The sequence below is a fragment of the Halichoerus grypus genome, chromosome 14 (genome assembly GCF_964656455.1).
Source record: "Halichoerus grypus chromosome 14, mHalGry1.hap1.1, whole genome shotgun sequence".
NCBI lineage: Eukaryota > Metazoa > Chordata > Mammalia > Carnivora > Phocidae > Halichoerus > Halichoerus grypus.
Genome location: NC_135725.1, coordinates 85496939 through 85515413, shown reverse-complemented (window position 1 = coordinate 85515413; position 18475 = coordinate 85496939). Strand labels below are relative to the sequence as shown.

General features: G+C 58.7%; 1 protein-coding gene across 1 annotated transcript; it reads right to left on the bottom strand.

Annotated features, from left to right (window-relative positions):
- Positions 1-11934: 11934 nt before the first annotated feature.
- On the bottom strand, positions 11935-18026 carry LOC118548748 (LIM homeobox transcription factor 1-beta). The gene is made up of 8 exons (XM_078061300.1): positions 17999-18026; positions 17571-17688; positions 17194-17426; positions 15173-15354; positions 14893-14970; positions 14688-14754; positions 12385-12549; positions 11935-12092 (listed from the first exon to the last, which is right to left on the bottom strand). The coding sequence occupies exons 1-8, from the start codon at positions 18024-18026 to the stop codon at positions 11935-11937; spliced, it is 1029 nt and encodes a 342-aa protein (XP_077917426.1).
- Positions 18027-18475: the final 449 nt, after the last annotated feature.

The following is an 18475-nucleotide window of genomic DNA, read 5'->3' as shown; positions in this document are numbered from 1 at the left end:
CTGCTGAGCAAGGAGCCCAATGTGGGACTCGGTCCTGGGATCGTGACCCAGGCCGAGGGCAGCCGCTTAACCGACTGAGCTACCCAGGCATCCCAATGATACTGATTTTTAAAAGGGAACTAGTAGAAGGCTATGCATAGTACTATATCTCTTGTAAAAAGCTCAAAAAGAAGCAATATTGAATGATATATAATTTGGGGGATTAGGATTTTTAAAAAAGATTTATTTGTTTGAGAGGGCGGGGGTAGCAAGTGTGAGCGGGGGGAGGGGCAGAGGGAGAGGGAGAGAGAATCCTCAAATCGACTCCCTGCTGAGCTCGGAGCCCCACGTGGGGCTGGATCCCAGGACCCTGAGATCATGATCTGAGCTGAAATCAAGAATCCGATGCTCAACGAACTGAGCCACCTAGGCACCCCTAGGATTTTTTTTTTTTTTTTTTAAGCAAAGCAGTAATAAACACAAAATACAAGATAGTGGTTATCTTCAGGAGTGAGGTAGGGGAAGGGATGGGATGGAATACAGAGGAAGATTCAGTGGTTTTGGTAATGTTCTAGTTCTTATCTTTGGTCATGTTCATAGGTGTTATCTTGTGCAGCATAACTTTTATGACTCATATATTTGCTTCGTGTATGTATCAAATAGAACGTAATGAAAATAAAAACGAATCCCATTTATATGCCTTTTTAAAAAACAAGAAATGGGGCGCCTGGGTGGCTCAATCAGTTAAGCGGCTGCCTTCGGCTCACGTCATGATCCCGGGGTCCTAGGATTGAACCCCGCATCGGGCTCCCTGCTCAGCAGGGAGTCTGTTTCTCCCTCTCCCTCTACTGCTCCGCCTGCTTGTGCTCTCTCGCTCTCTGTCAAATAAATAAATAAAATCTTTTAAAAAATAAATAAAAAATAAAAAACAAGAAATAACCAAAAAAGAAAGACAGCAAAATAAAAGCCTGGACAAAGATAAAGATAATAGGGCAAAGGCAAACAAAACACGACGTGGGAATGCCAACATTGCCATCCAAGTAGAATTCAAGTCTAAAAGCATTACACGGGACAAAGAGGAACGTTATTTAATGAAGGAAGACACATTCCCAAGGAGGATAGAACAATCATAAACAGTCTATACCTATAATAAAGCAAAAAATCCGGGAAAAACGCAATCACAGGAGCTTGTCAGACTCCTCCTCCTGCACGGTGATCGGAGAGTCCTCCCCACAGGGTACTGCTGGCTGGGCCCCCTCCTGAGCACTGCCCTGGCTTTAGGGGAGTCACCACTGGGACAGGGGCCCACCTTCTCCAGTGATTTGGAAAGGGCTCAGAGAGTGTGGCCAGGCTCCCGGGGGTCCCAGTCTCGCCTTGTCCAGTCTCCCAGCCCCAGTTCCTGCACCTGCTCCTAGATCCAGCCTCCCCCAGGGGGTGAGCTCTTGCTCATCCTTACCTGTGTGCTCTTTATCGACGTTCTAAGTTTCTAATCGACGGGATTTCTTCTAGGGCTCTTCTGGCGGTGGGTGGGGGGAGGGGGATGTGGTGGGGATGGGGGGGCTCTAGTGTGTGAAAATGAACCCATTCTCCTCCCTCCCCCTTCCCATGTTCCTATCTGTGCCCACTGGCTGTGTGAACTTGGCAAGCCGCTAACCACCCGGAACTCTGCCTTCCCCTCTAAACAGCGCAAGGCAATGAGATGTCAGAGCCACAGGCCGCGCCCGCAATAGGGCTGGGCGGGCGCAGGGGAGGGACGGTGGCTTTCTCCCTTTCTCCCTGCTTCTCTTGTCCTGAGAAGCGGACTTGCGGGCCCGTGCCTGGGACGCAGCTTAGGATGGGCCGCACCCCTCCGCCTTGCCTTTAAAGTCTCGCTCCAGTTCCCCTGGGAAGAGGCCTGCCTCATTCGTCCCTGGGGCCATTCCCACTCACTCCCTGGCCTGCAGCCTAGTCTGGTGAAGCCCGCTCAGAAGGGCAGAGTTGCAAAAAATTGGGAGCTTTTCCTGTCCGTCCCAGCCTTCCTTCTGGGCAGAGCTGCTTCTTTATACTGGTGACCCGCTCTCAGGATCTGCCACTCACTGAACAAGCTCCTTTACCCCTCAGAGCCTCAGTGTTTTCACCTGTAGAATGGGGATGATAATAATTACACCTTGAATGACAATGAAATGAGATCATGCCTAGAGGTGCTGGCCCGGCATAAGTACCCGCAAGGAGCAGCTATTATAACTGTCCTGGCCATCGCTGCCAGGACCATATTTCTAGGTGTTGGTGGGGCATTTTACAAACCACAAGTCCTTTGCAGTGAGCTGACCTCTTCTAGAGCATGAATGCAGTTTCTGCCCTTGTCCAAAGTGCTCTGTTGCTGGACATTTTTGGGATGGATATAGCCTGATTATTTGCTCATTAGCAGCTCAGCACCAGTAATTCACTTTTTCAATTGAGCTCTGTGGCTTATGGCGACCCCACCGCCTGGCCCCAGTTCCATGCGTGGGGGAACCCAAGGGGACCCCGCACCGGGCAGATGCTCACAGCCACAAGAGCTCTGATGGCAGGAACTGTTCTTGCAGCGACGGTACGTGTATTTTATGCCAACAACGATCGGTTTCCTTTGTTCTCAGCAATCTCGGACAATATCCAGTTGAATGGAATCCGCAGGGGAAAAAATGCCCCCCCCCAAACAATATCTCCTTTTAAATGCCAGCTCAAAATCTGTGTACATGTTAGGTCGAGTTCTCACAAACTGTATTTGTATAAACAAAGTGGGGCAATGTTGCAAAACTGGGGGTGGGGGAGGTCCAGGGGTCCTTATTGTGTCCTGTTGAGAATCATCTTAGCTATTCTTTTTGAGCACTGACTTTTATGCCAGAAACTTGGAAATGTGATCTCATTTATTTGCCCAATAACTCTGTGAGATGGTATGGGTTTTAGTCGGGGCTCTTTGGTAGCAAGTGACAGAGACTTAACTCTAACTAGCTCAAGCAGTAAAGGGCTTTATTAGCCATTTATTTGTTAGTCTCTTAATGCCTCCATAAACTGAAGCCTTGGTCTGTCTCCCTGTCTGGCTTCCCTTTTACCTGCGGTCCGGGAACTGGCCACGGTCTCTAGGGCTCCCCCCAGTGGTATGAAGCAGAGCTGCCAGCATCTCAGTTACTTGTGATCCAAGAAGGTGCCCCAACATCATCCTTGGACCAATCACAGGTAATGGAGTACTCTGGCCAGGAGGTCTAGGCCACAAGACTCAGGCTGACTGGCAGGGACATGCTCCCACTGCCCATGCCTCAAGCTGGTGTCTCAGGGAACACAGCTCCCAGAAGCTTCCCTGGCCTAAAAGGGTTGGGAGAAGCCTTGTGATTGCCAGGGCCAAGGACAACCCCAAACACTCCCTCCAGGGCCCTTGGGCTCTCCTGGCTCAGTGTTCTGGGCTAAGAGTCAGCTTCCTGGGTAGGCAGACGTGAGGGGCACCCACAGATACTCTTAGCCACATTGTTTGAATGCCTGGGTTTGGCTGAACCCTGTGACCGGCTCACTTGCTCATGTGACCTTCATGATGGCCCTGTACTCACCCCTCAGTTTATAAAGAAACCAAGGCTTGGGATGGTTAAGTGACTTGTCCAAGGTTACATGGCCAGTGAAGAGCAGAGTTGGGACTGGAGCTTGATAACACTGCGTTGTACACTCCCCAAAGCTGGAAGAGGGGGCAGAGCACCCCCAAACCCCAGAGCCCTAGTGACTGAAATGATCAGAATGAAACTCTGACTCCCAGTCAGGGGCTTCCAACCGTGACTTGAATCCCCTGTTCTGGAAGCACCCATAGGGGCCTGTGTTCTATGGGGGTAGACCTGGATCTTGCCCAGTGAGGGAGCACCCCTCATGTCCCTGGGGAAGCTGAGGCTGCCCTGGGTCCTGTGCATGTGTGTGGGGAAGGGGGGTTCAGCAGTTCTGCACCCACCCTTGTGGTTTTCCTGCAGGGCTCAGGGAGGGCTGATTCCCCAGGAGCTAGGGCACTGATAATAACTAGTCTTTCTCTGGCTTTTAGCCTCTCTGAGCCTTAGTTTCCTCATCCATAAAATGGGGGTAGTGACAGCACCTGCCTCACAGGTCAGTGTGAGGAGTCGGTGAGACGCGCACAATGCAGCTAGGAGTGGCTACAGCAAGAAGAGGTTGATATTTTTACCCCCTTCCCTCTCTCCTTGTTTTCCTCCTCCTGTGTCTTTGTCACTGCCCCAGCTCTGTTCAAATCCCAGATCTCCCATTTCCTAGCTGTGTGGCCTCAGGCAGGTTGCTTGACATCTCTGAACCCATGTTGCTCTTCTGTAAGATGGGAATGCTCACACCTGCTTCTTAGGGTTGTGATGAAGAATGCACGGCATCATCCCTGTAAAGCTCCCACACAGGGCCTGGCGCACAAAAGCCTCCGAGGAGGAAGAGGATTTCTTCCCTCTTTCTTTCTCTGGCCTTAATCTGAAGCCATCCCCGCATCACCACCCAGTCCAGCCGCTGCCTCGGCTCTCACCTGCCTGACTCCCGACCGCCACCTCGTGGCCTGACAGGTGACTGCATGTTCAGAACTGAAACTCAAACTAGCTCTGGTCTCCAGAATTGAGTAGCAAAATCCCCCCAGCTTTGTTAAGGGAGACACTGCTCACAGAAAGGTCCTAGGTGTTCCGTCGCAGAGGAAAGATGCACGAGGGGCTGCCTACCATTGAGCCCATTCCAACTAGATTCTGTGCTGAGACCTTTCCGTGCATCACATTGTTACTGATTTGGCTCTGATTTGGATCAGAGTTTTCCAAATGAACAAATGATGTGCCCTGGAGCCACTGTGGGCACATCAAGGGTTCCAAGGCATCGACATGTGCATTTGCTTTATCTGTAGAGTGGGTACAGGGGCTTTTGTTTATTATTCCTCTTTCAGCCACAAATAGCCACATTGCATAGCCTCTTCTGTGTTATTCAAAAATCTCATCGTGTGCTGACTTCATTCTCAGCTAAGCAGAGAGCGGTTTGTGTCAGGTGTTCTTCCAATGCCAAGGACCCAAATGACTGCCCCCGGCGTGTCCAGCACCAGGGATCTCAGGTCCTGCCATCTCTGGCCTTTGGATCCTGAATTCAACCCAATTGTGCCCCACCCCCCACCCCCGATGCCTCACTACTCCCACCTCTGAGCACTTGCTCTGGTTTTTCCCTCCCCCAGGAGGTTTTCCCTAAATTTTCAGCTACAGCTGACAACCCCCCCCATCCGCCCCCGCTTTATGCCTCTCTCGTAGCTCCTGCTTAAGCTCTGCCCAGGCGGACATGCGTCCTGGGAGACCTGCCAGGCGAGAGATGAAGATCAAAGGGAAGGAGCAATCAGGGGGCTATCCCCGTTCTCTAGTCAAGCCCCAGGGGTTGCTCTGAAGTCAAAGCCATAAATAGAGTCCCACTGTCTGTCTGTCTGTGCCCGGGGTCAAGATCTGCCTGGTATGGGGTCCCAGGACGCTAGAAGCAAAGAGGGCATCTGAGGCAGAGCGGAGCTGGCTGCAGGATGGGGACTCCTGGGAGGAACTGGGAGAGCAGTGTCCTCATCTGTCAGGTGGACATCACAGTCCTTCCTGCCCCAAAGGGCTGGGAGGAGTGAAACAAAGTGTGCAAGGTTCAGCACGGTGCATGGGGCACGGACTGTCTGGCAGGCAGCCACTGGAGAGCAGGCTGGCTTCACTTCCCAGGTCCAGGGGCGCTGTTCACATCATGCTGGGGTGGGGGGCTGCAGGGCTGCGTGTGGTGGCCCTCCTTTTGACCATCCTCCTAATGCCACCTAACCGCCCATCTGTCCAGGCGGATGCCCGTTCCGTGTAGCAGCGCACATCCCTCACCTTCTCCATTCCGGGGCTCACAGCCCAGCAGGGTTCTCGAGGAAAGCTGGGGGCCTGGGAGCCGTGGGGAATTCTGGAGGCAGGACTGCACAGGGGCTCAGGCCTCTTGAAGACAAGTTTTATAGGGTGGGCTCACAATCATGTTCCTCTCCTGGGACCACCCCCTTCTCCAGACCCTCTTCCACCCCAAGATCCTAGGAGAAGTCACCCTGGAGCACGTTGCTTCTCTCTGAGCCTTGGTTTTCTCATCTGTGCGATGGGATGAGAGCTGCTCTGGGTTGCTGTGAAGGTCAGTGGGCTGAAGTCTGTGACTGGCAGTGGTGGCAAAGGCTGGTGTTTGTCCTGTTTGAATCTGCCCCGGAAAAGAGGGGGCCTGGGTGGAGACCTCCTCCTATGCCCTCTTTCTCCCCAGGGACCCAGCCTGTGTTTCCCCCACCTCCAGTGCCTTCACCTTCTGGGCTGGGGGGAGAAGACAGGCAGGAGACAGGGGAGCACTGGATTAGCACAGCTCCTCCACCCCCACCCCCACATTTTTTAATGACAGGATTTTAAACTGTTGCTGTAGGCAAGAGAGTTGGCAGCCCACTGCTGGGGGTGGGGAGGGGTGGAGCTTGGAGGCCCCTCTTACAGGAGCCTGGGCCTGGGGCTTGGACGTGAAGACCCGGTTGAGTCCTGTCTCTGTGCTGTGCAGCCGGGCTGAGTGACTTAATTTCTCAGGGCCTCAGTGAGGCCACTCTGAAGGTAGGAGTTTCCTTGATCCCCAGGTCCCTGAGCTTGACCTTGGAGGACCACATCACAGGGCCAGAGAGTGTGGGGTGCTGGTGAGGCCATGGATTTGCAGCCAAACCTGATTTTGAATCTTGGTTCTGCCACCCCTCGTGACCTTTGTCATATCGAGCATGGTCACTACCTCCTTCTGAGCCTTGGGTTCCCTTCTGAAAACTGGGACCTTAATACTTGCTGCTCAGGGTGTTGCGGGGTGCAAAGGAAGAAATGAATGGGAGTGCCTCAACTTGTCTAGACTCCTGGAAGCCACGTGGCTGAGAATCACCCAGAGGCTGCAGAATGAGTGCGGGGTGGAGCGTGCCCCATAGGGGGCGCTGGTGCCAGAGGGCAGAGGGAGAGCGGCTAGGGGTGGCTTCCAGGTAACCCTGGCCACAGCAGTGGGGACAGGAGGCTGAGAAGGAGCAACCAGAGAGGTGGGGAAAGGGAGACAACATTAGAACCTCAGATCTGTGGATGTGAGGCCCTGCCCCCAGTCTCATTGCTTCTCCCCCACCCCCAAACTGAGCTCTTCTAATTTAGGAGAGTTACAAGATTTTGCCTGCCCTGAGATTTTGCACAAGACAGAAGCACTGCCAGACACTCCTCCCCACATAGTCTTCTCCATGCTGGCTAACTTCTGATCGCAGCTTAATATGTAGCTTCTTCCAGGAAGCCTTCCTTGATGCCTTACCCCTCCAGGTGAGGTTGGGTAGCCCTGCAACAAGGCCTCTCCGAACCTCAACTGAGCTTATGTCATAGTCTACCTCCTTGAGGCACAGACCACTGAGCCCTGGTTCTCAGTCCGGTAGCTGGCACTTAAAGGTCTCATCATGTTGGTTGGTTGCATGAATGAATGTGTTGGGATGGATGCATTTAAGCATGGAGGTGGTTCGGGGTTGGGATGGGCCAAGGATGGGAGGGTGAAGATTATGGGATGCAACAAGGAATGGGTTGGGGCAAGAACAGGGACCCCGAGCCCTCCCTCCTTCTTGACCTGCTGTCCCTGGTGCCCATGGAGGAGTTCCCCCACGCCTCGCACAGGACTGGCTCGGGCCTGGCCCCTCCCTCCCCCCAAGGAGAGGCGGCACAGGCGTGTACAGGTTGGTTTATTTACAAATATACTGATGTCTCATCTTTTGTTGGTGTTTCCATTTTCTGCTTTTGTGGGAAGAGGCAGAAGGTGAGCGTGGAGGGCAGGGTGGGGGTGGTGATGTGGTAAACGCTAATAAATAATTTAACAATGACAAGTTATTAAATAAAATGTGTCTGGGGATGGCGGGTGGGCAGTGAGAGTCTGTACAAGGAAAATAGAGGAATGGCCGATGGCCGGTCCCCACGCCCAGCTGGGCTGGGCTCCCGTGGGGCCCTCGGTGGGGTGGGGGCACCAGCAGACAGGCTCATTGCAAACTGCATCTTCCAAGGGCCAAATGTTGGAGGGTCTTTCCTGCTCCCCCAGCCCTCAGGCCTCGTGTGCCCGGGAATGTGGGTAGGTATGTGAGCCTCCGTGTGCGTCCGGGTGTGAGTGTGTGTCTTGTGTGCGCGCGTGTGAGTGTGGACCCTCTCCCCGGCAGGGCGGAGTGAGCCCCAGAGCTGCAGGTTCTCCCAGATCGGAGGTGAGGTCCTCACCCCAGGTGGTGCCCCGAGCTCAGGCCAAGCAGGGGTCAGCCGGCTCGGCCCTCCCCCGCCCAGGCTCCCTGGGCGCTGGCTCCACGGGGGTGGGTGAGGCAGCCTAGGTGCTAGGGGGCAGCTGAGCCCCCTGGAGGAGAAGAGGCCCCCCGCAGCCCTGCGACGGGGGCCTGACCTTGCTTGGGCCCTGTTCGCCCAGAGGCAGTGGACTCCTCTCCTCCCCCTCCTGGGAAGCCTCCCAACATGCACAGCCCGCCTTGTAGGACCCCTTCCCCTACAGGCTCTGCCTGCCCTACGGTCGGACCTTTGGAACCATAGGGTCCCTTTGTCTGTGTGGCCCCCCAGGAGGCTCCATGGAGCAGGCAGATGAGGCTCTGGCTGGGGGCAGGACCCCACCTTCTTGTCCCTCTTCTGCCTCATTTGCTGTGTTACCTGAGGCAGATTCCTTCCTCTCTCTGAGCCTCACCTTCCCCAGCAGGGAAACGGAAGTCGGTTTTTCTCTAACACTCCCTCTGCCCACCTCACACTTTCTGCCTCTTCCTCTGGACAAGACCTTTACCTCCCTTTTCCCTGGGCTTCCCATCCCAGCCACCACAGATGATGGTCTGATGGTCAGGGTGGGGTGCTCCTGGCCACTCACTGCACGCCCAAGTCAAGGCTGCACTTCTTCCCACATGAAGTGGGAAGAGCCCGCTTATCTCAGCTCACCCCAGACCCCAGCGAGCCTGCTTGCCTCTGCGTGCTTCTTGCCTCCTTTCTCTGAGCCTCGGGTTCCTCATCTGAGAAACGCGTCCCCACTAACATTTGGACAGAGCTGGGTCAGAGTGTGAATGCCTCTCCTTCTAGAAGAAAGCCCCTCCAGGGTGGGCCCCACATCTTGTTCATCTGTCTCCACACCCAGTCCAGGGCTGGGCAGGGTGGACATCAGGGTCTGGGGGAGCCTGAGGGAACTGAGGGCAGTGAGCCACAGCATACAGCAATCACCTAACCACAGCTGATGGGGTGTCTCTGGCCCACGGAGCTCTCTGAAGTTTCTCTGGCTTTGACCATCCGTGGGACATGAGTGCGGGTGTCTCTGAACCAGCTGCTGGCAAGGAGCAGGGCCCAGTGGGGACAGAGCCTGGGCTGGACTTGGGAGGTTGTGAGGCCCCCAAGTGGGAAGAGGTGCCCCCCAGGGGCTGGCAAGAGTTTCCTAAGACAAATCATGCCCCCCCCACCCCCTCCTGACCTAGAGGCCATTCACCAAACCAAGAGGATGAGGGGTTGGCATGGCATCCCTGCTCCCTCCCCTGTCCCAGCCCAGGCTTTCCAGGCTGGGATAAAGGGAGTGGACCAGATGCCCACTTCTGAGCTTCCTTCCAACTGAAAGAGTCTGGGGGAGAAGGACCAGGGCTCCTGGAGGTTGGGGGGTCTCCCCCTGGGCCCGCCCCAAGTGGCCCCAGCATGATTTGGACCATGTGAGCCAAGAAGAGGAAGGGGAGCATCTCTCAAAAACCAGCATGGCTGCCTAAGGGACCACTGGTGGCCCAGGACAAGAGCTGGGACCGAGCCCAGGGGGGCTGAGGTTGCAGAAAACCGAAGCAGCAGCCAAGATCCCTGTGGAAGTTTGTGTGGCACAAGGAGGAAGGGCCAGGCTGGCTGCTCTGTCCGGGGGTGGAGGGGGGGCTGCTGCTGAGCCGCATCGCCCCGCTCACGGCTCTGGTGAAGAGCACAGGACGCTCTGGAGCAGCCGAGGTCTCCCGACTGGAAGGAGGAGCAAACACACGCAGCAGGCTGGCGAACTGTGAGGATCCCAGAGAGAGCCAGGCGGAGGGGCCCCAAGGCAGAGAGAGACAGACACCCATTGCCCTGTTCACTCAAGGGCTGGACCGGGCAGATCTCAGGGTGGCGGCCTAGGGCTTGGTGTCAGAATTAAAGGCAGGGCTCTGAGCACCTGGCTGAGGATACAGTGGCCACCAGAGCCCAGGAAGGGGTCACTGAGAACAGGGCCCCTCAGCCTGACCTCACTTCCTCTTTTGACAGAGTGAGAGCTGAGTGGATCCGGGGTGGGGGTTGACGCAGCCTATCTGGCTTCCAGCAGGGCAGCTGACAGAATGGGGCTGAAGTGCACTGGAATGCGTCATCCAAGGAGGACTGGTTCATGGGCCAACACCAGACCGGGACAGGTCCAAACGGTTCCCGTGCCTCGGGTGAGAAGCACAGGGCTGCCTCCTGACATCGCAGGGACAGCAAGCCATGGTCACAGAGCTGCGGGTGCAGAGAAACTCCACAGGCCTGACTGAATCAGATAAGAAGAAATGTAGCAAGTAAAAAAGTCAAGGTCCTTCGCTGGATCTAAACAATAAATGTCCCCTCTGCCACATACACACAGAAGAGAGATGTGGCTTAGCCGTCACGTGTGTGAGGGTCAGGGGATTCAGTTACAGAAGGGCAGGGTGAGTTTCCAGGTCATGTGGCCTCAACTGTTCACTGCATTTGGGCCACATTAACAGAGGCAGGGCGCCTAAAGCGGGGGAGGTGGCTGGCTGATGTCAGTGGGGAGATTGGGTTATATCTGTTCCACCTTTGGAGGGAAAGCTGGAGCCCAGCTGAGGGTACAGTTTTAAGAGAAAGAGCTAGAGAAACTGGAAGAGCCTGGCTTTGAGAAGTGAAGACTCGGGGCTCAAAGAGGCAGAGACAAAATCAGCAGAGAACGGCAGCTGACCTGGGGCCCGATGAAGCAGCGGGCTCCTCGCCGCTGGAGGTGTGCGAGGCAGAGGGGGCCAAACTTCAGATGATGTGCCACATGGGTGACTTGGGAAGGTCCCTTTCCCCCTGGAGGTTCTGCCATTTGTCCTACCTGGTTCTGGGGGCTCTGTCTCTGCCCTGCCTGCTCAGGCAGGCCCGTTTAGGCTGAGGCTAGGATACATCTGGGTCCATGTGTTTCAAGCCCCAAACTCTCCCCTCCCTCCCCTCCCCTCCTTCCTTCTCCCCTATTGCTGTAAGAAGAGGGGGTCCCTGGCCCACTCTGGCCTCTTTCCCCTTCCTGACGTGGCAGGGCTGGCCCACAGAGCACCTCTGTGTCTCTTTAGCTTGTCTGTGTACCTGTGTGCTTATCCGCATGGGTGTGCCTTGGAGTGTGCGTGCGTTTGCAAGTGAGGCTCAGTCTGCCCCCCCCAGGGACTCCCCCTCAGGGCAGAGCCGAGGTGGGCTTGGCACACCTGCCGGACTCTTCCCCACTTCTGTTCCAGGTTCGGACTGGGACGGGAGAACCCAGGCTGGCGGAGATGGGGAAGCTGGGCACCAGCTCCTCAAAGGTAACAGGCACGGCACACATCATCATCTCCTTGGGGCATGCCGGGGGGGGGGGGGGGGTGGGGTGCCTGCCTGGGCCTAGGCCTGGCCCCTGGAGGTTGGCTGGACACAGAGAGGACGTTTAAAAAAATAGAGAGAATTTAAGCTTCCCAAAAAAGAGATGGGTAGGGAGAAGGAGGCGATGGAGGCCGAGGTGGGGCTGGGAGGCGAGTGGCTTTCCGAGACTCTGGGTCCCTGGGGTGACACGGTCTCTGTGGGCAGGACGCGGCCCTGCCCAGGCTGCGCCCATCTGCCTGCCCGGCTGGCCCAGGGCAAGGGCACCGTATGGCTGTGTGTAGTCTGTGCGGGCGGTGGGGTGGCCGCGGCGGCCGCAGGCCCACCCCAGGACCCTGGCGCAAGCGTCCATGCGGCCGGCTGGCTCTCAGGAGGCGAAGTAGGAACTCTGCATGGAGTAGAGCCGGTCGATGGGGTTCCCCACACGGGCCTGCAGGGAGCCCACATCCGAGGAGCCCAGGAAGCAGTCACTGAGGCTGGTTAAGGAGGTATCGCTGTCGATGTCGTGGAAGATGGAGTCGTTCCCTGAGGGCAGAGGGGGTGTCAGGAGCCAGGGCGGGCGGGAGCTCCGGGGGCGGGGCTGTCAGCCCTTCGGGCTGTGTGGCCAGAGGTGAGGAGGGACGGGATGACCTGCGGCGGCAGCGGGGGCCAGAGCTGCTGAGCGCGGCGGGCGGGGCCTCGTCGGGCGGCAGCAGGGCTGTGTGGGCGGGGCCTGCCTGGGCCCTGGGGCGGGATGTGGCCGTCCTGGCCCCAGGCCTGCCGGGTCAGGCAGCGGGCGGGGGCGGTGCTGGGGTGCGCAGGGGGCGGGGCGGCTTACCATAGGGGTTCATGTGGTCACCTGGCATTTGGGGCGGCGTGAGGCCCTGCTGGAAGGGGTCGCTGCTGCCGTAGGGACTCTGCTCCATGGCCACGATCTGCTGTTGCGGTGGGGCCAGCGGCGTGTAGGAGGCCATCATGCCCTCCATGCGACTCGACAGGACCTCTGGGGACAGAGCACACCTTCACTGACCGGCCCTGTCCACCCTGTCCTGGAGCCCACCCCGCCCCCGGGGAGCCCTCCCAGACGTACCTCAGGAGTTCCCACTGACCTCCCACGTGACGCCCTAGGCCACGGGGCCCACTGCAGTCCCCCTGACTCTGACCTCCTCTGGACTTCCCCAGGTTGCCTACCGTGATTCAGGGCCACTGAACCCAGGTATCTGACCCCTGGCCCCTCTCCCCAGACACACCCTCCAGCTCCTCTTCAGGAATCAGTTTATCGAAAGCCAGAGACCTCCCCTCCCCACCTCCTCCCTTCCTCCAGTGGCCCTGCCCTCCAGAAGTTCACTGCCTGGGGGACATAGACACTAAGCGGGCAGTAACGATTCAACATGTGGGTGCAGTGAGCTCCCTGCATCTGGGAGCATCAAGATGGGGCCCAGGCCAAAGAGGCTCAGGGAAGGCTTCCTGGAGGAAGGGACCCCCGACTCCATGTCACTTAAAGAATCAGCAGGGGTTCAACCATGTCAGGGGGCAGGCATGCCCTGCCGCAGGCAGCAAAGGCAGAGAGGGGAGAAACTAGCCAGTGGGACCAGGGAGCCCCGTGCATGGGGCTATAGTGTGAGGATGAGAGATGGCCAGGGGTGGGGAGGAAGATGGTCCTCTGGGGGGCCTGAGCTCAGTGTGGTTCTCCCTGAGGCTGTAGGAAGTCTCCAGAGGGTCTTAGCCAGGGAGAGGCTGTGGAGAAAGGCTGGCAGGGTGGAGGCTGAAGGCAGGGACCACTGAGGAAATTGAGGGAGGGGCTGGGGTCCCTATGATGGTGGGTGTGGGAATGACAACTCCTGGGAGGGGCATGAAGGACACAGGAGCAGCAACCACTGCCCTACTTGGCAACTGAGCAGATACAGTGAATGGAGGACAGGAAGGGTCAGAGGTGACTCCCAGGTTCCTGGTGTGGGCACTGGGGGGGGGGGTGCCATTTGCTGAGATGGGGTGGGGAGGAGCAGAGGGTGTTGTGTGAACGTGGTAGCAGGGGCTGGTGTGTGGAGTACTGTAAGGGCTGTGATGAGCTCAAGGGGGACTGTGGAACATTCTCAGAGGCAGCTGGGAACACGGGAGGTAGCTGGGAGACCAGAGACAGGAGGCCAGGCTGTCTTAGGAGAAGGGGACAGCGGGGGCAGAGGAAAGAACTGGACTCCAAGGCTCAGGTGCAGCCAGGCACACGGGCCTGGCCCTGAGCCCTGAGTAGAAGGGGCTGCCCATCAGTGCCCTGGCACCTGCCCCGGAGCCCCCGTCTCACCTGGGAACAGGCAGCCCTGGGGCCCCCACTCCTCTTGGGCAGTCCCAAGAAGCTCCCTGTGCCCTCCCTTTAAGGCTCAATGTCCCCACGGGACTTGGGAAGCCAGCCTCCCCCTAACCCCGGCCCAAGAAGTGGTAACAGGATTTTGGCAAAGCCCAGTGTTCGGGGGCCTGGCTGCCGCCCCTCAAACTGTCTCCTTACCACGCAGCAGGAGCCCACCCTGAACTCCGCAACACCTTGCAGAGACTCTCTGGAGATTTCTGCCGAATTCTATCGTGGGCAGTGGGGTGTATGTATGGTCATGTTAAAACCACAGGCTTGGGGCGCCACACGTGGGGCCGAGGCCAGCTTTGCCCCTTACTAGCTGAGGGATCCCAGTAAGTCCTCTGGTCTGAGTCTCAGCCTCCTTGGCTGTGAAATGGGCTGTGACAATGCCCTTCCCCTCCGGAATAGGTGGGCATTCCGAGGCGGAGCATGGCCACTGGTGACAACCGTGCCTAACACACCCTGAGGGTGGGAGACGGTTGCAGGTGCTTTTGTTTTTGTTTTCTAAGTAAGCTCTATGCCAAACGCGGGGCTTGAACTCCTGACGCTGAGATCAAGAGTCGCACGCTCCGCTAACTGAGCCAGCCAGGCGCCCCAAGGGCGAAAATTCTGCCACCCCTCTGGGCAGCCCACGCCGCCATCTCTCCTCCCGGGCCCCGCCCGTGGTCCCCGCCGCCTCTCTCCATCCCGGCAGCTCCCAGCGCCCTGACGGCCCCGTGGAAGGGGCCCGGGGCCCGGGGGTGGGGGGGTTGTGTCCAGAGGCTGCGCCGGGGCCCCGCCGCCCTGGCCCGGCTCACCTTGGCCCAGCCGCTGCGAGTTCTGCTGCTCCTGCTGCTGCTGGTGCCGCCGCGCCAACTTCTTCATCTGCGGGGACACGGGTCGTGCCAGTCCCCCCTCCCTGCCCCGGTCGGCCCCGGCCCCTCCCGCAGGACCCTGTCTTCTGCCTGCACACATCCCCCCCCCCCCAGCCCTGCCCAGCGGGGGTGACAGGTGGCCTCTCACCTTGGCTCTTTGGTTCTGAAACCAGACCTGGACCACACGCACGCTGAGGCCCGTCTCTGCCGCCAGCGTCTCTCGGACCTGCCCGGTGGAGGGACACGGATCAGGCCGGGGGCGGGGGGCGGGGGGGCAGCAGGCCAGGGAGGCGGTGGTTTGGGGGGACTGAGGGATGGGGGGCGGGAGGTGGAGGGATGTCCCCGTCCCCAGCAAGAGTGGGGGGGCATTGTCTGGGAAGGCGGCGGGTGTGGGGTGTCAGCCCCGCCCCAGCCCCGCGGCCCCTCACCTTGCGGCAGGGCTTGGAGGACACCTCAAAGGAGGCCTTGAAGGCTCTTCGTTGCTGCGTAGTGAGGATGGTCCGGGGTCGCTTGGGCCTCCGGGGGTCCTTCCCGTCGTCCCCACTGCCTTTACTCTGGCTGCCCTGTCCCTTGGCCGGCTTCATGTCCCCGTCCTCGTCCTCGCTCTTCACTGTGGGGGACACACCCAGCCCATCAGTCTTGTACCCTGAGGCCATCTGTTGCCTGGCGGGATCCCATCACCTCCTGCCAACACCAGCCGCCGGCACTCTGGAGACCCCAGGGCAGCATGTCAGCCTTTGAGAAAACTGGTTCCCACTGTGCCAGCCCAGTGCCAGTGGGTCCCGCGACCCAGCGAGGAGACTCCAGGGAGCCTTCTTTCTTGGAAGCTTCCAGGGACTAAGAACTGTCGGGCAAAGACATACCCCGAGACGTCCTCATACCCATCATACGTGACGACGGCACGCACGCCACACACAGAGTGACACACTCAACCACTGACATCTGCACGTGCGCACTGCACATGGGCCCGCATGGGACTGGGCACACGCAGCTCACACACATATTCACACACACACACAGGTGCATGCTCGCAGGTGGGGACATACAGGCAAGCACACACCTGAACACACACACGCGCGCGAGCGCACACACACGACGCAGAAGCACGTGTATTCCCCCGCAGACACACCCACGCCCACCGTGCCCACACGGCCACTTTCACGCCCCAGAATTGTGGGTCTCAGAGATGCCAGCCCCAGGCAGACACCGTGCACCTCCCGCTGCCCCCAAGTCTGAACTGGTCTCCTTTCCCCAGGCCCATCTTCCTCAGAGCCCCGGGGGTGGGTCTCCTCCCTCCAAGACCCCCGCCCCCTGCTATGAATGGGCCAGTGGCACCTGGCCAGCGTCTGCCCTGCCATATGAGTCCAGGCAGCCACCACGGTGCCCTGGCCCGTGGGCGGACAGAGGGACAGACAGATGGGGAGCTCACTGCTTCCTCCAAGGGCCCCGACAGTGACAAAGCTCTTCCAGATGGGCAGGTCCTGTGACTGCGGGCTCTAGGTTACCCCAAAGGGCTCAGAAGACCAGCGCATCTCCTCTCCAAGCCCTCTGCTCCAGTATTCCCCACTATCTGGGAATGACAGGGCCCCAGCCTTCTCCCTGGCTTTTCCCTTCTAAGACTCATTCCTAGCTGTACCCGCCCTTCTGCCAGGAGGGCTCTAAGCTGGCACAGTCCTTTTGGGGGCTGGAGCAGAGTAGAGAGGTGCCTTCATCCTGGAAAAGGGGGTCTTTGCCTCCACCGCAGAAGGCTCCGGTCCCCCCCACCCAGCCGGGAAACGGAAGAGCTCAGGCTGCTGAAGAATGTGTCAGGGCCTTGCCTCTTGGCCACCAGCAGCCTGCAGACCTGGGGCAGGCAGAGACAGCTGGGGGGCCGTGCTCCGGAGGGGGCCACAGCAAGGCGAAGGGAGGGCGAGGGACGCGTGTGTGCGCATGTGTCTAAACCGCAGTGCATGTGAGCATGTGGATAAACGTGTGTGGCCACGTGCATAGCTGCTCAGTGCACGTGTGATGTGTGAGCCGGGTCACGTGTGCACAGGTATGTGTGTTTAAGTGTACGCGCACGTGTGTGTTCCTGGGTGTGGGTTCGTGCGTGCGTGGGCATCTCAGCACACGTCTACAGATGTACCTGTGTCCGTGCATGTGTGCTGCTGGGCATGGGTACCCACACACCCATCGTGCGTGCTCGTGCGTGTACATCTGTGGTCCCATGCACGTACACTGGTGCGTGAGCGTGCGTGCTCAGTGGTAGCGTCCGCACGAGCATTTATGTGCCTGGGGGCGTGCACACACATCGGTGTCCATGTGCCCCTGCACACGTGCGTGTGAACACATCAGGGCCATGGGCGTCGGACGTCTGGACGTAGCTCAGGTCCTGGGGTCAGGACTGGGCTTCTCCGGCAGGGCCCCCTCCCCGCCCCCCAGCTGCCCCCCAGCTCCAGTCATGGCTCACCAGAGTCGGACTCGTCGGGACTCACGGAGCTGAGCAGGTCCTTCTCCTTCTCGTAGTCGCCCTTGCACAGCAGCTGGCCCTCCTTGAGCACAAACTCGTCGCCCTTGCGTAGCTGCCGCTCACACACGCAGCAGCAGAAGCAGCCCAGGTGGTACACACATTCCAGCGCCCGCATCACGAACTCCGTGGGGGCGATCTTCTCCATGCAGCCGCTGCACTTGGCTGCGAAGAGCCTGCAGGTGCACAGGGTGGGCGCATTGGCTCGGCTCGGGGGTCCACCAAGGGCCTCTCCCTCCTGCCACCCTGACCTTCCGCTCCAGGTAGGAGAGGCCCACCCTGGGCGCAGAGCCAGACTGTGGGAGGGCCCCTGGCCCTACTCTTCTGGTGCCCCAGGGCCCTGGTGGCCCAAGAGTGGGTGCTGGGCATCCTGCCCAGAGGTGCCCTCTCCTGGGTGTAGCAGCTCAGGGCCCTTCCTGCTCAGAGACACCGTGGCCACTAGAGGGCAGAACACAAGGTCAGCCTCAACCTTCCCCAAAAGCCAGGTGGGTTCTGGGGCTGAGAAGGGCCGGCGACCCCCTGGTCCCATCTCCCCTCACTCCAGGACCTGCTCCACCTCCTCTCTGCTCCCCCCCCCCCACCCAAGCAATCCTGAGCCCTGTCCAGCCCACCACCCAGGCTGGGCTGCTCCTCTCCTGCCTGAGCGCCTGCCCCAGTCCCCTTCTTGGGCTCCTGGCCCCTCTAACCCTTCAGTTCACCCTCCAGGATGAGAGCCAGAGGAAGCTGTCTAAAACACACCTCTGCTCACACTGCTCCCCTGCTCCAGACTCTTCCATGACTCCCTGGTGCCTCAAGGCTCTTCACACCCTTACTGTCTTTGCTCCCGAAGGCTGTGGCCCGATGGAACAGCCTGTGGTTTCTCCAGAGCACCTTCCCACTGGCCCTTCAGCATGTTCTTTTTCTGCCCCGTGGCTGGGCTAACCTCTACTTATCCCTCATTTCGGCTTAAGTATCTTTACCAAGCGCAGACATTTCCTGAGCACGGACAGTGAGCCAGGCGGGGCTCTAAGCACTCTGCAGGCAGAAGTGCATTTAATCCTTGCAACGACCCGATGAGACAGGGATGAACGTTAACCCCATCTTAGAGATAAGGAAACTGAGGTGCCGAGAGGTGAAGTTACTTGCTCGGGGTCACGTGGTAGTAAGTGATTGGGCCGACTCGGAGCGTGGGCCTGCTCCAGCCCCCTGCACGACAAACCGGATCCATCTTCCATCTCTGGAGACA

Coding starts and splice junctions, on each gene's coding strand:
- LOC118548748 (XM_078061300.1), bottom strand. CDS start 18,026: ATGGAAGAGTCTGGAGCAGGGGAGCAGT. Junction 17,427..17,570: donor GGCCCTGGGGCACCAGAAGA/GTAGGGCCAGGG, acceptor GTGCACCTGCAG/GCTCTTCGCAGCCAAGTGCA. Junction 12,093..12,384: donor TGACCACATGAACCCCTATG/GTAAGCCGCCCC, acceptor CTCTGCCCTCAG/GGAACGACTCCATCTTCCAC.